An 18,888-nucleotide genomic window follows, 5' to 3' on the forward strand; every position below is an offset into this window, starting at 1 on the left:
AAGATAAATAATTGTTAGGTATGATTTCCCCAGTCTAAGCATTATGTTTTAGATGATCTCTTTTGAATTTTTTAAAATAACTAACCGCCACGAATAGATAAACGATTAAGGGAATTAACATAATTATCATAGTTCCTGTCAGCGTTCTTGCCACTTTTTGATTCTGAGTGGAGTAGGATTGACCAACAGATCTGAAAATATATTCAAGTCCCCGATTCGCAAGTCTACTACATCAAAATTGATGAACTCACGACATCTTCCGTTTCCTTATTTTAAAAAACATTGCAATATTCAACCCAATTATAGTGAAAGTCACCGTCGCGGTTAATACAAAATTACCAAATGCGGACAGTGCCTGTAACATATCAATCTGCATTTTAAAATAGAGAATGTTTCAAGTCTGACTGTGTTCTCTTCAAAAAATCTTGAACTTATTATAAGTGCCCCAAACGGATACGGTTGTTCCATTTGTAGGCAGAGTCCTTCGGCTAACAAATGAGGTACACTAGCCAGAAAAGGAAAAATGATGAAAGGTGGTATGAGGTAGTAGAATAACTGAATTTTAAAAAGTTATTTGAATTTATCTAGGATACGGTTGCGTTGCGGGCGCATGCCAGTTAGCACGGCGCCTACTACTTGATGTCTTGTTACTCACTTTCTCCTTTTCTTCAGAAGACTTGGAGTACAAAATAGCAACTCTTAGTACACAAAACAATAATGTATACAATAAAGAGGAATAGTGTGCCCAATGAAAGAAAAACATAACGAATCTCAGTAGAAATTGCGGATTACTATTAGCACAATAATTTGTGAAAATTCCAGTGACTGGAATCTTGAACAATAGAAATTCTCCGATTGTCATACAAATACTCCAGATCTGCATCAACAAAAATGATTGAAAAACGTCAAGTCGTAATCCGATTTTCTTGATTTTCTGTTTATTTTTGAAATAAAATATAGGGATTTGAATGAATATCAAAGTGCCGATAGTATTCACTAGTAGATCAATAATAGTCATGAATGTGACCCAATTTAATTTATATTCAAAATTCATATAAAATGGGACACCTCGAATATTTTGGTAGGCAACTGCAATCGGTTCAAATGTGTCGGGTGGCATTGCTCTCTGGAACTAAATTTTCAACAAAAAAATCAGGTCTAGAAAAACAACAGCAAGTAATATTTCGGTTGGTTGGAAAAATATATTATTCAGCTTTTTCAGAACACAGAAAAACATCATTAACGGGCCAGGAGATTAAATTCTTTTATATTTTTTGTCTGCCTTGGAAAATTGAATTTTCATAAATCAAGATTGAGAAATAATCTGATTTCGATAATAATTTTAACCGTTGGTGAAAACACCGTAACAAGAAGCATACTACTATAGGGACCGCAATAAAAAATTCAAAGGGAAAACTAATTTTCAAAATCAATATCATCGTTTATAAACTTTCAAGAGAAAATGTTGTGTCCATTGCACGGGGTGAAAGGGTTGCAAGGGACGACAGTGATTTACTATAGCCTTTATAAGGGAAGAATAATAAAGTGAATACAATAAGGGGAATAGAAGTAAAACGGGAGCTGGAAATTGAAAATAAGGGAATGAGAAGAATCAGGGTACCAGAATCTTAGGAAGGGAAAGAAATATTGAAAAGGATCGCGTGGTGCCTTTGTACAGGGTGGCTGATAAGTATTGAGACTTGTATTTCCCTGCATAGAAAATAAACTCTAGGGGCTGATAAAAGAAAATAACTACCGTAAAAACTGTATTAGAGCGACATGTCGCTCTATTTTTCGAGCAGGTTTTTGTTGTTGTTCTATTAGAGGCTGCCGTTCTACTAGAGGCTGTTGTTTTATTTTTCGAACGAAGTTTTCAAAAACTTTCATAAACTTTATTGTCAAGAAACATAAAGTCTTGAACGCAATGCTGTAGTTTTGACATATTTTTTGCTTTTTCCGTTGTCCGTCGCAAGATCATCAAACGAATTCGACATACTAAAATCATTCAGGTTCGATTTATGCAAATGAAAGTGAAATCAGAAGAAAAAAACATGAAAAATTAATGAAAAGTCGATTAGAGGTGTCGTTCTATTAAATATGTCGCTCTAATACAGTTTTTACGGTATATTTTTTGAATCAGGACAACATTATGACCAGCTTTTGAAAAAAAGTACTGCGTTTGATTTCGTGGTCGCGTGCCAGACATCCAGATGTGACAAGGAAAAAGAGACTCTGCGCCGCTGCTAGGAAGGTTTCACGATCAACCACAGGAATTCAGTAATATACCGGTCAACAATTATTTGTAACAACAACACCTGTCACAATGGCTCCCACGTGTTAGTAGAATCCACCCATTTCTATTGAATATTGGGGCTTTATTTTAGTGTGCACAAAATGTGATATAGCGGCGATCGCACCAGTTATGGAAGTCAACACATTTTTTGAGAATACGTGGGCTCTTCAAATGTGAATAACGAAACAATAAAAATTGAAACGGTGTCAGAAATACAGTAGGCACCGATGGGTGCACAAAAACCAATGTGATATGCAGGAGAACCGATAATATAGATTGTACAGGAGTCACTTTATAAAAACAACAAACTGCTACTACGAACACTTGGGGCACACGGTGCATTGGTCACGAATTTTTAAAGCTGAATCGATAATGAAGGAGAAATGGGGGGGGGGAAGGTTTACTGAAGAACTTCTTAGTTGACGATGTTTTTCACTATTCCGGAGGCCGGCCGGCCCGATTTTTGACAAGTCTGGTGTAACAAATGCTAATCACAGTACGTATGCCTCGTTTGACATGCCAGTCCTTTTTTGTGGACCAATTTTCTAGAAACGTAACAAGTACTCTTTTTATTTTCTATGAATATACCCCGCCACATCACCAGAGCACTGGTCCAAGCGGCGCCGCCCACTTGTGCTAGAGACGTCGAACACGTACGAATAGAATTCCAGTATATAAGGTTCGCCAAGAGTGTGGAACTGAGACTTGTAAGGAATTAATATAGAGTTGAAGACATAATTCATCTGGATTAACCCCTGAATTTTTAATGTTGATTAACACGTTTCGCCGAATTCCACATTCTGATCCTAGATCGAGATGTCTATTGTTCATAAGTCAACTTTGAGGTGTTACCTTATACTGAAGTAAATTATTTATTTCTGATGCTCTAAGAAGTTCCATATTCCCTAAGACAATTCATCCATTTATTATCGATTCCTTTCCTTAGGTAAAATGCAATCTATTTGGATCTTTGTTTTATTGGTTACCACTGCAACCGTCGCCACCTTCTCCGCGTGCAAAGACTACGAAGCACCTGCGGTATGTAATTGATCTCCAAACCCCACAAGTTGTGGGCCACAACATAAGCATTCACAAGTAAACCAGGATCACAAGTGTTCCAAACTCGAATGAAAAAAAAACATCTGATCCTATTTTGGACCACTTTTGATCCTAAAAAGTTCCGGCGCGGGTTCTTCGGATTTTCTTTCAGGGGGCTACGAGATGACAGATCACATATCTAAGGTTTCTTTTTGTGTCATTTCGACAAATTCGTTTATTATACAAAACTTAGAATTAAAAAAAATTAGTGTATAGGGTGTTTTAAATTTTTGTTTTTTAATAAATGCTGTTTAATTGAAAATAAATTATTCCGTTTCCAGCCAGAAAAAGAATTCACAAAACCTACTACTTCCTCCACTGACCAACAGCCCGTCATTCCTCGTTCTGGATTGATGATCTCTGCACGTGGATGGTTACCAGCATTTGTGCATCAGCCACGTATTTTCAAACATGTAAGTAACATAACCCTCATTATAATATTTGCACAATTATTTTCAAATTCTTCAGTCAGTGCCACTTCACAAATTCCTGGTACGCCCAGTGAACGTTCCCGTTGCGTAATCTTCTCACATCATCTATCAAAACTGTCACTAACAATGATAAACAATAAAAAATGCATGCAAAATACACAATGAACATGAAAAACATATTTTGTTTTCATGGAGTCGATTCTATTTATCTTATGAAAAATACGTCATGTTATGTTTGCAGTGTTCTGAATATTCATGTCAAAAATTTCAGATAGACGCGTTCATACTTAAAACAAAAACAACACGGTTAATATAACTAAAAAAGGACAGGAGTAAGGGACAAAACAGAGTTCCTCTTGTAGTTGAATCTGAAACTGAGCAAAGCTATCCGTAGGTTTTTCATGGCCAACCAAAATAAGCAAGAAAACATAAGATGATTCCAGCCATTAACAAACCTACGCAGGCTGCTAAGAAAGCTTCAAATTGGTTCTCTGCTGCGCTCTTTCTCCCCCAGAATTACTTTTTGAAGAACTTGAAAAACTGGGATAGCTTGCTCTAAAGTGACAGCATTAGAATCAGAATTCGAAGATCCCTCTTCGCATAAATGTTTGGAGAGCAAGTATGCTGTTAAAAATGCAGCTTGAAGTTCAGAAAGAAGACTTACGTAGTACAATTTTTCATTTGAAACTGTAAATCGAATAACAGATAGTGAAAGTAAGTGCTGATGAAAATAAGAATAGAATGCTTCGCTTCCGTTCTCCAATCCCCATTTTTTGCTCATTCTCTAGTTTCAACCGAATGAGCCGTTCAAGATTAATGACTGTCGCGTCTATCTGTTAAGAATAAGTCATCAACTCTTTCGAAAACATGTATTTTCAAAATGCTTGATCTTGTTTTGGCATTCCGAGAATATGTTCCTCTTAGAGGCTTTTCATTAGGAAGTTTTTTTCTCTAATGAAATTTTTTGCAGTTGTGAAACATGATAAGTTCGGACCTCGAAATCCTACTCAGAAACACTCTAATGTACCCTAAAATTTGATGGGACCGTTGGCTCATCTCTAACAGAAAATAATGAAAGAATTTATATGTTTTTCCATCACTTTTATTAACACTCGGTTTAGATCAAAACTCAGTTCTCGAATGTTTTCGAACTATAAACATGATCTTTATTGAACAATCTGTTTCCGAAGAATTCTTTTCAAATGATGAAAATCTACAAAACAAACAAAAGCTATTTGAAATGAGACCATTGTTGTTTCAGATAAATAAAATAAGCTTCGTCCTTGACTTGCACTTCTGCATTTAGTTTAACTGCTTTTTTGTGATGAATCTGGAATAACAAACTGATGGTCTTTTTTTATACTAAAAAACAATGAATTCTTACTCTCTTTATCACTCTCGACATTACAAAAATCACTACGATTGCGTATACCGGAACACATTGAATCACTGAAAAAAATCGTCATGTTCTGCAATTCCATCAAAAATGAAACTCACATTCAAGTAATCCCAAATATGTACTATCTGACTTTTCGAGACGAAGCATATCCACAATTAAAAGGCTCAGGAAATAGATAACCATGAAAACAAAATCCAGAGATGTGAAACTCAATAAGATTGGAATCAGAGTTTTGTTCTCTTCAATCTGATATTTCTGACTTAAATTTGTCACTGCGTCGGTTGCACGAAGAGTCTGGATTCGAAACAAATAAGAAATTTTTTTAAAAAACTGAAAACTGACCATGTTGATATTATACAGTCTGTAGCACTGGGCAAATGAAAAAAGATTAGAAGTAATAGTCACAATTTCAACAATTGTCGCGAAATTCTTTCGGCTATAAAACATGCAGTAAGCAGGGCGGTCTGGGAAGTCATCGCCGGAAAACAAGCAGATAATAATAACCAAGCTGAGCAGTATCTGAGAAAGTATAGATTTCTAAATTTAGATAAACTAACGGGTACCTGTGACACAACAAGTAAAACTCCATATTTAGACTTTCCATTTTCGTATTTTCTAGATAAATGTGTCGCAATAGTTCTTTCGATTGCAATGAATACAGTTGTGAAACTGGAACAATAAACTCCAAAACTGAATAAACTCCGAGATACGACGCATCTGAAAATATGTAACCTTATTGAGTTGATACAGAAGAACTTACATCCCAAAGAACTGTCTTTTATCACAAACTGGTAGTGGAGTCAACCACAAATATAAATCCGAAGAATGTTGAACAATTCTAAAATTTAAAATTCTTTAAAAAAAAGGACTAATATTGACATTAACTGACCTTCCGATACAATGCAATAAAATGGAAAAACAGTGAACAGCAATTATCATTTTAATATTTATATGGAAATATGAATCTTTTATAATCTTTCGCAATGTTGCAACTAAAATTGGAACTGATATGAATGATAAAATCAACATTAGTAATTCTGAAGCATGAAGAAAGATCGAGTTCTGTACAGCTAAAACTAATTTTTCGTCGCATCTACTGAAATTGGGTGCTGACATCAGAATATCTGAAAAGATAATTTTCAGTTCTACGAAAATTTTCTATGAAGCTTTGATTTATGTTTAAAAAAACTGGAAACGAGCGAACAAAGAGTACGATACATGAAAAAGGGATTTGTATGATACAGGGTTTCAGGGAATTGTGATTAAAAGAAAACAAACTGTTAAGTTCTCATAGACGATTCAATAATTTTAGATGAATATGCATACCGTAAAAACAATATTTGAGGTGCATGCAATTATATTGTTCAATGGGTCCGTTAGAGGGCAACTCTATTAGAGGGGCCATTCAAATAGGGTGCACCTCTATTTTTCGTCGGCGAATTTGCCCGACCCCGGGACCCAACTATCTTTTGAATTTGTTAGATTTCATTAGTTTTTATGTCGAATTCATCGAACTTTTACGTAAAAAACGGAGAAAATCCTGAATTTTTATAGAAAACTACGTTTTGACCCCAAAAATGCTAAAATAGTGATGAGATAGAACAGTTCGGAGTCAGTTAATGATGATATAAGAGAAAAATGTAATTCAGTGAAGGGCAACTATATTAGAGGGGCACCTCAATTAGAGGGTGCACCTTTATTGTTCAAAAGGTCTGTCGGAGGGCACCACTATTAGAGCGGAACTTCAAATTGAGGGGCACCTCAAATACAATTTTTACGGTACTTCATTTCAAATTTATTTCCAATTTCCTGTTTTACGGGCATTACCACAAAAACAGTATAAAACTGGCTGTCCCAGTTGTCTATGATTATAAAATTTGATCGGAGCACCATGATTAAAAATTAACTGTTTAAAAAGATTTATTTTGAAGTGAATAACACCGAAAGTTGAAAAAAGAAACTGCATAAGATCAAAACTTCTAAAATTCGCGCATCGGTTAAGTGAAATATGCATAAATACAATCAAAAGTGAGAAATTGGAGGTAATTGGAGAGAAATACCAACAACAGAACGTTGATTTCGCCAATAACATAGTTAGACTAACTTCCAGACTGACACAATTTTATCAGGTAAATAAAGTCTACAAAGAATTGGTTCTTGGAACGACGACGGAAGTTATATTGTTCCAGAAAGGCAGAAAGTTTGTGCTGAAGGATATACATAACCAGGAAGTGGTTCAGACAGAGACATGACTAACTAAGAGATGTTTCAGATCAGTGCGCTAATTTGTACAAAAACAGATAACTGTTGTCTAAGCTTTGATGGAATCTAATTTCGAAAAGATTAGTTGGATGATCCAAATCTGATCAAAATTTGACGTGTTCAAATGTTTAAAACCTCAGAAATTAGACTTCGAAAATCGAAAGAAATACACATTTTAAAGATTGAGACTGTAGAAATGTTTCAAAAAGAGAGGAAAACAGTTTTTGCAGTATTTTAAATTAAACTTACGAACATCGGTTGTTTCTGCTTTTTTCAGGACAAACTCTTTCTTGAATTCAATAGTGTTTTCAATACTTCTACGTGGAAAAGCTGAAATTTTTCTAAAAAACTGAAGTAACTCCCGTAACTCAAAGGCTTGACCTATATTTGAACACGTATACAGACATAACTCAGAGTAAGGAGTACGCAGGTAGTAGTCCCCAGTTCCCCGAGTGTCGAAATTTGGCATTTTTCGAAACCTCACACTGACAACTTTTTCCCACTTTCTACTACAGCTCAGCAGGTTATGTGTTTTGTCGACAGCTCAAAAAGAAGTTTTTGAAGTCAGTGTTATTGCCTATCGAATGAGCTTAAAACCATTACGGAAGCTTAAAAACTCAATAAGTTACGAGATCTCAAAGTGGAGACACCGAAATTTTCAAAAATTTCCAAAAAAGTTGTGTAACTCCCCGAAACCTCAGAGAGCGACGCTATAATTTTGGATTTTTCTTAGTTACGCCAGACACTACTTGTGTACAAAATATGGGAAGATTCCAGGTGGGACACTTCGGGTCATTCCCATATCAGATGAAATCTCAATTTGCTAGGCGAAGAAGAAGAGATATACTTTCATACAAACCACTATTCGAAGAATGAGACACGTTTCTCAAGAAAACTAGGTTCATTGATTGTTAATATGTAAATTGGATATATGCGTCTTCCGACACTTGTTTTTTTCTTTTCGACTGTGTTCAGACGTTCGACTCGTTGCAGGAAAATGGAAAAACAGGAAAATCAGTTTATTTTATTTCATTTCAGTTATGATTTTCAATATTCACAATATCTCTTGATTCAATAGAAATGAATTATGATTATTCTTTCAGTTAGAAATTTTCGACGACCAAACATAGGAGCATTTTTTGAGCATTGTTAGATGTAAGCGAGCATTATCAGATATATAATGGAACGAAATACATCATTGAAAGAAACAATTTTTTTTTGATTTCTTTGGTCTGAGTCTGATTTAGGAGTCACACCTTTTAAAAAAGATTTCAAGACGCTCCAAAATCTTCACACTAGAGTGTCGCCTCGCGAGAATCAGTTTTAGCACTTTGTGAGAAATCCAGCAGAATCCAGCATATTCTTGTTTCGTTCTTTCTCGTTTTGTCCAGCATAAAGTTCAGCATACTCTCGAATATCGCGAGCCACAAAAATGTATGTCTCATAAAATTATCACATAAAGTTAATAGCAAAGTGGTAAATAAAAATTTCTCTTCGTATCACTTTCTCGTCTTGGTTTGTGTTCTCAAAAATTGATTAATTACTTTCAATTTTTCCATTAAAACGTGAGAAAAACTATGTGAAAAATGAAACTGCCAAACTTTTAGACAAAGTCTAGTACATGGATACACTAAAAGTTAGAAAGAATCCCAATCTCATACATAGCCATAAACACAGACAGAAAAAATGAAAATGACTAATTTCCATTAAATTCAAACATAACCATACCAATATTCAATCAAAGTACTTTTTTGAAAATGATCGATATCTGCTCATGTTGTGTGTTCTTCAATCTCCAGTGAATTCTCCCAATCACCAACACCTCCCACAGCCAGCAACAACAAGAAGTGCCAGAGACTCAAAATTAAAATAAATCAAACGTTGGGCAAGTGCACGCCGGCCCAATTGGTAAGCAAATCGCCAAAACAATGGGCAATCCGCTCAAGATTTCCTGAGTAATCAACAGAAAACGCGTGGTGTGCCCATAGATCTTTTCCCATCGCTCGTTCTCTTACAGAATTCTCATAATCCTTAATCTCCCAAAAATATCCAACATTGTTAATTTATAATTTTGATCCTTTACGTCACTTCCTCCCGTTAACCAGAAGAAGCCCTTCTTCCGCCTACTTCTTGCTTTATAAACTCAACCCCTTACTTCATTTATTATTACTATTCATTCCTTATTTCTTTCAAAATGCGTCTTCTTCATTTTTCTATATCCATTTTCCTTTTGTTTGAATCAAAATCTTGTCAAAATATCACTGCTAGGCCCCTCATCCGTGTCGGTATAGCTGCAGTCTTGAAGACTCAAAACGGTTCGATCGGTTGGGGATACACGGGCGGTGCAGTACCTCTGGCGTTGCAGTATTTAAAAGGACACGGCTATTTGAAGGATTTTGATTTCGAGTGTGTCCCAAAAGTCCTCTGAAAATCCAACAAATTTCTTCTTCTTCTTCAGATTCCACGTGGAGTACACCGAATGCGATCTATCAACCGTTGTGAAAGCAGGCATTTCATTCATGAAAACTAATGATTACGATGTAGTCATTGGTCCTCCTTGCGCTCCTGCTCTCAAAATGATGGGCACCCTGTCTACGCTCTATAAGAAACCAGTGCTTGGATGGGGGTTTGTGACTGAATCTGAGTTTTCGGATATGTCAAGATTCCCATATGTTACATCGGTGCTGCCGAGCTCAGAGACGTAAGTAACAAAAAAACAATTGATTGCCGAACTTTTGCCAGGCCATGTTGTAAGTTGACTAGTGCCCCCCCCCCCCCGCCTCCCTGCGGGCTCCGCAGGACTCGGGTGCGACTCGTGTTTATTTGACTTCTATAAAAATCATTTAAAACTTATCACTTCGCACAAAAAAAGAAAAAAAAATCAATGAGAACTTCAACCATCACCTCACTGATTCACATTTTGGATGAAAAAGTGGATCGCGCGTAGAACCTGTGATACTGTCAGACGGATCCATTATGGATTCATTCAGGACCCATGCGCGACCTGAGGTTTCATTGATTCGATCGGGTTCATACCACCACTGCTTGTGGCTGTTTCGCGTACTATAAAATTATTCTTACTATAAATTTTCAACATGTTCTCCGTTTCCACTCATTTTTTCATCGAAAACAAATTATGGTTTCACTTTTTTGTGATTTCATTACAGAAAGTACTGATAAACAGCACCCAAAACAAATTGTCGGAACGGTTCTAATATGGACCCTATATCGGGCTAACTCATATTGTCTATTTCGATAATGTAAAATGCATTTAATCGATTGCAACATGATTTACTACTAGCTAAACTTGTCGTTGTTGGATTTAATCTGTTGCAAATCAGATTAATCAATTCTTTATTCCGAATTTGTGGTGAAAGTGGGCAAATCGTACTCAGTTAAACGTAAGGCTTTATCCGGGGTCGCTCAAGGTTCAGTCCTATTTCCGGTTTTCTTCTTTAAATATATTCGTGAAGGATGTCCCAAAAACGTTACCAGCTTGAATATGATAAAGAAGTAAGTAGACCGTAAAAAAAATGCAATATCAGGTCGAAAGCCTCTTCAGCCGACAGATTGGCAGGTATCTTACACCGTCTGACCCTGATTTCTTATCAGCCAATCAACGTATGACCAAGCCTCCCTAGAGCATCGTAGACAATCAACACATTGCAAAATGATACTCAAAATGCAATTAGGCAAAAATGATATTAACACTGATGACTTCTTCACAGCAAATACATTCACTAAAACACGCAGTAACAACATATTCAACAGGAACTTCTTTTCTCGCCGCACGTCGCATGGATTCCATCAGCTCTGACTGACCTTTCACCTCATCCCATTCTCTGACTTACTAATCTCATTATGAGTGTACGCTTCTGTCTTATGTTAGTTATTTAACATCATGTTTAATCCTTTCTGATGTACCGTAAAAACTCTATTTGAGTTGCCCCTCTATTTGAATTGCCCCTCTAATAGTGTTGCCCTCCGACGGACGCTTTGAACAATAGAGTTGCACCCCCTAATTGAATTGCCCCTCTAATAGAGTTGCCCCGCAGCGGCAATTTCAACTGACACAGTTGAGGAATTGATCGATAACTCGGAAATCAGCGAAGACGCATTTTTTGAAACTGAAGAAGTTGAAGGATTTTCCAGTGACGAATCACTTGATGTTGATGAAATTTAAATTGATTAATCTCATTTCAATCCAATCTTGTTAAATTTGTTGTTTTAAAAAATTAAAATTTCATCTTAAAAAACATTTTGAACAATAGAGTTGCACCCTCTATTTGAATTGCCCCTCTAATAGAGTTGCACTCCGACGGACCCTTTGAACAATAGAGTTGCATGCAACTCAAATAGAGTTTTTACGGTATATTTAATTTCAGTAAGTTTTTCTTTTTTCTTGATACTTGTTATCGTATTCAATAGATACATAAATATTTCTGTCACTGGTTAGTTAGGGATTATGATTGCTGGCCGAACAGTGCAAAAGTTCGGTCACCACGATCTTTAACAGTTTACATGTTGTTATAACCAGACTTGCAAAATGAAATAACTGACTGAACTTCAGTAATTTTTCCGCATTTCAGCCTTGGCGTCGTCGTCTGGAAACTTCTGGAACTATACTCCTGGGAACGTATCGCTTTGCTCTATTTCAAAAACGAGTTCAATTACTGTCAATCTACTATCCTCGACGTGGAATCTTTGCTATACCAAGAAAATATGTCTCAGACGGTGCGAGTGGTCGTAAAAAAAGAATTGGACAAAAAAAACCCCGATAGCTTCAACAATACCCTACAGTTGGTCAAATCAAAAGCGAGGGGTGAGTTTGGATAACTGAAGTTGGGTATTGTAAAATACCAGATTGCGCCTGCTCTGTATTTTAACATTTCTGTCTGTTTTAGGTACATTGAGTTTAGATTGCAATCTTTTATTATTCCGGTATAACAAGGAGAAGGACTCTCGTCCTTCCCCCGCACCAGTGAAGTATAAACTAAAATGTAAAGAGGAGAAAAGGGACTCTCGGCCGGCCGCTGGGTTGTTTACGCCCCGCTAAACCGAGAGTAAGACGTCATCTCAGTCGAGAGAGAACCCGAGGAAAAGAGAGTAGAGACAGGTCAGAGACTGGCCTGTGACAGTATCAATAAAAAACAGGAAACGGGGATTATCAAGTAAAAGTTTTTCAGTAATCCTCTGGTGTGCTCAAACCGGTGTCGAGAAACGTCACTACCTGATTCAAGCTGCACGCCAACAAATGAATACCAGTGAATACGTTCATGTGATGTTATCGATGAGAAGTGTTGGTTTTGGAGTCCATTCAGCGGTCGGCAAGAAGCTCTGTGAGTTTTTAGGCCACGCCCAATTTTTCACAGTGATCGTGTGTCAACTTTGACGCAGTTAAACACCTTTGGCTAAATATTGCTATAACTCGGTTATTTTTGACCGTGGATCAAATTTGAATACAGATTCTGAATTCTTGCATCATGAGAATGCAGAATTTGCTCCAAACGTTTTCCTAGCATAAGAACAAAACTAGTTAGAGCACCATTTACAAAGAATGCCGGATCTCAGTCACCTTAACGAGCTCTAACTAAACGGTCGTGTATCTTCCTTCATTTTTATAAAACGTCAAAATTTCATACGGATTCGGAATCCGTACAGCTGCAGCTTTCTAGTCATGTACCGTTTATCACACAATTTTCACTTACAGTAACACAAACCGGCCTACCGCCAGTGTGGGAATCCTTCCAACTCGAGCCAGATGGATTCGAGGACTTGGCAAAGAGTACAGCTGCGAAAATGCTTGTGGTGATTCACTTTTTTTATTTGCTCCCCCAATTTCTGTATCAATTTTTCAGATAGACACCAACAGTGAAGTGCGTGACAAAGGATTTCTGGAATTCATGACCAAGAATATAGTTTATGCAGTGAGAGAACCACCATTGAGTTGTACGGCTCCGGAATGCTTGGCTGCGAATGGGACGGTGAGTTGGAGCAGTTTTCACAGAAAACGAATAAAGTAATATATTCCTCGCTTCTTTTTATTGTGGCTCGCAATTTGCCGTAAGGTATTGTGCATTAATTTTCAGTTCATGGGCGCCTACGCACGTCATCTATTTGACGTCTTCTATATGTACGGCTTAGCAGTGTCTAGCCTGAACTCCACGGACCCCAAAGTGTATCGTAACTTGTCATTATTGACTCCTCAGTTCACAACGGCATTTGATGGTATGTGTTGCAAGTGCGCTCTACTAATAAACTAAAAATTTCCAGGAATGACGGGACTGGTCACGCTAAACGATGAGTTGTCACGGATGCCATTGTACCAAGTGTATGCGTTGAATAATGATTATGACCAGATATCGCTTATGAATATCAGTTTGGTCAATGGAAGTGCGGTAGGTTTTAATTGTTTTCAAACCATGATGTCTGGATTCTAGATCATTCAGCAATTTTTGAAAACTGATTTCCCATCAGAATTAAAGAGGCTATATATTGTTCGAGGTTTTTAATAGGCTCCATATCGTCGCCAGCAGCGATACTTAGCGAATTTTATTAGTTTTTTTTTTCAGAGAGTCACTCTCGCCTACAAAGATGAGCCCACCGATGTCTGGCACTTTTGGGGTGGCGTCCGCCCCCTAGACACTCCGATTTGCGGGTTTCTCGGAAAAACCTGCCCGATCCCGTTTTTCGATCAATACCGTATCCTGATAATCGTCGCCGTGACAGTAACAGGCCTCCTGATACTAGCTATTTTCACGTGCCTCACTTCCATGATAAGGAATCGATGTGCCGAGCAAGAACGCCTAAATTCCGAGTGGCAGATCCATGCGATCAAGTTGAGACTCCCAAAAATGAACAATCATCGGAGAAAGTCGGTTTTATCAGCGGATTCTGAAGAGGAATTTGAAGATGATAACGTCTCCGGAAGCACTAGGAATTCAGGAATCCGTAAATTCAATGAGAACTATGTAATACAGATTCTGGAGAACGACCTAGTCCTAACGACTGTTCATCAGACACATGAGCTTACTAACCTCGAAAAATTGAAACTAGTGAAACTTAGAAAACTGGATGACGAGTATCTGAACAAGTTCATCGGATTATCGATTGATGGGTCGAGATGTATGGCGGTGTGGAAGATGTGTCCGAGGGGATCGCTGCGAGATATCATAATGAAAGGAAACTTCTCGATGGACTATTTCTTTATGTTTTGTATGATTAGGGATGTGGCGGAGGTGAGTCGTCGTCTTTAGTTAAAATTGAAAATATGCATTTAATCGCCGCCACTTTGACAGCCTTGCCGCCACTAAGGTTCAAACAGGCAAGCTATAATATAAACCTGTTATGAAACAGGCGGTTACGGAAGGTTCCGATTCGAGATGTTTTGATTCCGAGCAGTATTGAGTCACTGTGCAACGAACTGGTGTATAATGTATGATAGTTGATTGTGCCTACAGGCATATCTTATCAGTTATGAAACAGACGGTTCTAATTCTGCCAATCTCATTACGGACTGTTCTGGCGCAGTTCTAATACGGGCGGTCCTATTTGTGATGTTTCGATGTCGATTAGTTTTTTGAGTAGCTACGCAACAAGCTTTTTAACGCCAGCGCATGCATGATAGTGGACTGTACAATCTAAGCGATTGAAAATACACTTACAACAGAATAAAATAGAAAAAAAAAGAAAAACGTTAGTGTTGCTCATTTTTGCACTTATAGTTAGAAGCCACAAAACGTAACAACTTTATTCACAAGTTCTGGTGATATATATCTCGACCTGTTACTCCATCTCGACCTGGGATCCTTCCCTAGTTATAACAGTGCCAAAACAGCCCGAATTGAGACCGGCCGTATTAGAACCTCCGGTTTCATAACTGGTATAAAGCATACATGTTTGAAGCTAGAGTTTGCACTAACCGTACTAGAAATCGCCCCCACTTTAGAGATTCTCACCAATTCCAGGGCATGAACTACCTGCACAAAAGTTTTCTGCGTCTTCATGGAAGGCTCCGCTCTGCCATATGCCTTGTGAATGAGAGCTGGCAAGTGAAACTATCGGATTACGGTTTGGATTTTTTGGTAGATGAGGAGGAGAGACCAGCGAAGAAACGATTGCTCTGGGTGGCTCCAGAAGTACTAAGAGGATCATTGACGGTTAGTCAGATGGCACCAAGTGTGGATATTTATTCTTTTGCTATAATTGCTTCGGAGATTTTAACGAAAAAAGAGGCATGGAACTTGCATAAGAGGAAGGAGGGTTATCAAGGTAAGTTTGACTGGCCTAGATTTTTCTAGTCCTCCTATTTGTTTCAGAAATAATCTACGCCGTAAAGAAGGGCGGTAGAGATGTGCTTCGCCCGGATCTTCACACCGACCCAGACGTGAATCAAACCCTAATCGCTTTGGTCAAAGACTGTTGGTCGGAGAATCCAGACGACCGTCCGTCGGCTGAAACTATCTGTAATATTATACATGAAATGACACCGAAGACGAAAGATAATCTGATGGATCATGTATTTGCTATGCTTGAAGAGTATACGGCTAGTCTGGAGGTGGATATTCAGGAGAGGACGAAAGAGTTGTCCGTGGAGAAAAAGAAGTCGGATATCCTTCTGAGTAGAATGTTGCCAAAGTAGGTCACTGATTATGGTGAATGCATCAGAGCAGGGACGTGCGGAACGGAAACATTTCTTTAATTGTTTTTCGGCACTTTCGAAACAAGGTTGAGCGGAATGCGGTTTTCGAAATGAAGGAAAACGGAAGGCGAAATTCCACTCAATCCTGTTCGGGAAATTTTCGAATTCGGAGAAATTTTTTCGGAAAAACTTTGGTTCTGCAATTTCCGAAATTTCTGATGATGATTAAAAAAAAGAATTTGTGCGGAATTGAAAGAAATTGCAGCAAAAACCAACAATAACACAACAGTGCGCGGTCTAAGGTTCGCAACGAACATGTTGAATTTTTCCGAGTCGCGTTGCGTGCAGGCTTGGTCGGAGTCGGTGAATCGGATATTCCGATTCTCCGATTCTCCGACGGATAATTCTCCGACTTTTTTTTTCGGAGAAATTATCCGAAATTCTCCGATTCTCCGAAAAAAAATTCGGAGAATTTCGGAGAATACCGGAGACGACGACACTCCAAACTCTGTTTTTGTTGTATTTTTACTGGTGAAAGCTCTTTATGAGGATTAAACATGCTTTAGAAAGTTGAATTCTGAGAAACGCAACAGAAAATCCGTTTTAGAAGCATTTTTGGGAACATTTTTGGATTCTCCGAAATTCTCCGAAATTCTCCGATTCTCCGAGAACAAAATTCGGAGAATATTTCGGATATCCGATTCTCCGACTTTTTTTTCGGAGAAAAAGTCGGATATCCGATTCTTCGACTTTTTTTTTTCGGAGAAAATTTCGATTCTCCGATTCTCCGAAATTTTTTCTCCGACCAAGCCTGGTTGCGTGCGCGTCGCGGTTTATATTTTTCTGCTGACCGTTGTGAGACGGTGGAATTTTCCAAGCTCCGTAATTTAAGAAAAAAAATCGGAAAAATGCAGGCAGTTCTCGAAAAGGTGCATCGACCTATACATTTTTCAAAGTTCACAATAGTTTTAGTTTTTTCATTAAAAATGATTGAATTACAGTGCTTTTGTATCTTTTTTCTGTTGAAATTTGATGAATTTTGCGCTGAAAATGTGTATTCTTTGAGAAATAATTCCAGACAAGTAGCGGAACGCCTGAAAGCCGGTCAAGCCGTAGAACCGGAAACTTTCGACATCGTCACCGTTTTCTTCTCGGATCTTGTCAAGTTCACCAATCTGGCTTCAAAGTGTACTCCATTTCAAGCGGTAAATTTGTTGAATGAAGTTTTTAGTAACTTCGATGCAATTATAGAGAAGCACGATGTTTATAAGGTATGTTTCTTCTTCTTTCTTTTCAAAATTTTTGCTTTCAGGTAGAATCCATCGGAGATGGTTACCTCTGTGTGTCCGGATTGCCTATAAGGAATGGTGTGAATCATATAAGGTAAGTTGTTTGCGAAACACAAAAAAAGCAACAAAAAAAAAGAATGGGCCGATCCAGAGATTGAACCCGGGACCTCTCACACCCAAATCGAGAATCATACCACTACACAGGTAGAGCGCTAAGTTCCAAAAACTGGACATCGGCGGCTCGTAAGTTCGCTCGTAAACGGCGAACATACGCCGAGGATCAAAATCGGTCTGAATTAGGACCAAATTTGATGTCTTTTTGGTATCATTTTGACGCCGAGTGTTCATCCGCATTTGGACCAAATTTGATCCTGAGCGGTTTGCCTGTGTGGTGTAGTGATGTGATTCTCGCTCTGGGTGCGAGAGGTCCCGGGTTCAATCCCCGGTTCGGCCTTTTTTTTGTGATATACATTTTAGCACATTTTTTCAGACAAATCGTGGAGATGTCCCTTCGTTTCATGGAGTTTTGTCAGAAATTTCGAATTCCTCACTTACCGAGAGAACGTGTAGAGCTAAGGGTTGGGATTAACAGTGGTGAGTTGCCATTTTTTTTAAATAAAAAAACGTTTAGCTTAAAAATAAAATTTGCCCATGTTTAAGGCCCATGCGTCGCCGGTGTCGTCGGTCTTTCGATGCCCCGCTACTGTCTATTCGGTGACACTGTGAACACGGCGTCCCGAATGGAATCGAACGGAAAACCATCGCTAATCCACATGACAGAAGCCGCGCACACCCAACTGACCAATAGTTTTCCGTATCAATACGAGACTCGGTCTCGTGGAGAGGTGATAATCAAGGGGAAAGGTGTCATGGAGACTTTTTGGCTGATTGGCAAGGCGAGTATGAGTGATAGATCGACTCCGCCAGTTTCCCAAGTCAAAAAGATTTCCCAGGAAGGTATGAGTATCACTGATACCGACGATCAGGTGTATTCGATCTGTTAGTCATTGGGAATATCCTTGATACCGAGGAGGAAGTCGAGGAAATGCGACGAGTCATTAGGAGAGAGCAGATGAGAGTGGTGTAATTTTTTTCTGTATTTTTTCGATTATTTTTTGAATGTAAAATTGTTTGTTTTCAGCAGTTTTCAGCAGTTTTCAGCAGTTCAAGGTCAGAACAGAAAAACTTAACATAGGACAACCCTGAAAAAATTAATTTTTTTGCTAATCCGCTTTCAAATACTCGTTTGTCATAAATATTTTTTACTAGCATGTTATTAATCAAAAAATACTTTGTTGTTCACTCTCCCTCTCTCGACCAATCCATTCTTTGTTGCAAGTCTAGAACTCGGAGAAATTCATTTTCAAAATGATTATCATGAATATCTCTGCTGTAGCCATATCTTTAGTAGGAGTTGTGTCAGCTGTATTTACTTCTGGAATTACCATTTTCTTGTTCAAAAATTATAACAAGTT

The 18,888-nt window shown here is 38.0% G+C and overlaps 3 protein-coding genes across 3 annotated transcripts; 2 read left to right on the forward strand and 1 right to left on the reverse strand.

Moving 5' to 3' along the window:
• Positions 1 to 3,244: 3,244 nt before the first annotated feature.
• Positions 3,245 to 3,913, forward strand: GCK72_020507 (uncharacterized protein; the record flags this gene model as incomplete). Its single annotated transcript, XM_053733620.1, has 3 exons — positions 3,245 to 3,331; positions 3,673 to 3,804; positions 3,860 to 3,913. The coding sequence occupies 3 exons, from the start codon at positions 3,245 to 3,247 to the stop codon at positions 3,911 to 3,913; spliced, it is 273 nt and encodes a 90-aa protein (XP_053582533.1).
• A 1,140-nt stretch (positions 3,914 to 5,053) lies between these two features.
• GCK72_020508 (uncharacterized protein) lies at positions 5,054 to 6,160 on the reverse strand (the record flags this gene model as incomplete). Its single annotated transcript, XM_053733621.1, has 7 exons — positions 5,054 to 5,152; positions 5,207 to 5,271; positions 5,320 to 5,515; positions 5,564 to 5,740; positions 5,785 to 5,938; positions 5,982 to 6,059; positions 6,111 to 6,160. The coding sequence occupies 7 exons, from the start codon at positions 6,158 to 6,160 to the stop codon at positions 5,054 to 5,056; spliced, it is 819 nt and encodes a 272-aa protein (XP_053582534.1).
• Positions 6,161 to 9,677: 3,517 nt separating this feature from the next.
• On the forward strand, positions 9,678 to 18,417 carry GCK72_020509 (uncharacterized protein; the record flags this gene model as incomplete). The annotated part of the gene is made up of 15 exons (XM_053733622.1): positions 9,678 to 9,889; positions 9,942 to 10,184; positions 12,073 to 12,305; positions 12,670 to 12,822; positions 13,194 to 13,291; positions 13,342 to 13,467; positions 13,573 to 13,711; positions 13,757 to 13,881; positions 14,056 to 14,721; positions 15,451 to 15,754; positions 15,802 to 16,120; positions 17,203 to 17,329; positions 17,437 to 17,507; positions 17,904 to 18,007; positions 18,074 to 18,417. 15 exons carry the CDS (start codon positions 9,678 to 9,680, stop codon positions 18,415 to 18,417), a joined length of 3,264 nt encoding a protein of 1,087 aa, XP_053582535.1.
• Between the last annotated feature and the right edge of the window lie 471 nt (positions 18,418 to 18,888).

This window comes from Caenorhabditis remanei, chromosome V, assembly GCF_010183535.1.
Source record: "Caenorhabditis remanei strain PX506 chromosome V, whole genome shotgun sequence".
Lineage (NCBI taxonomy): Eukaryota > Metazoa > Nematoda > Chromadorea > Rhabditida > Rhabditidae > Caenorhabditis > Caenorhabditis remanei.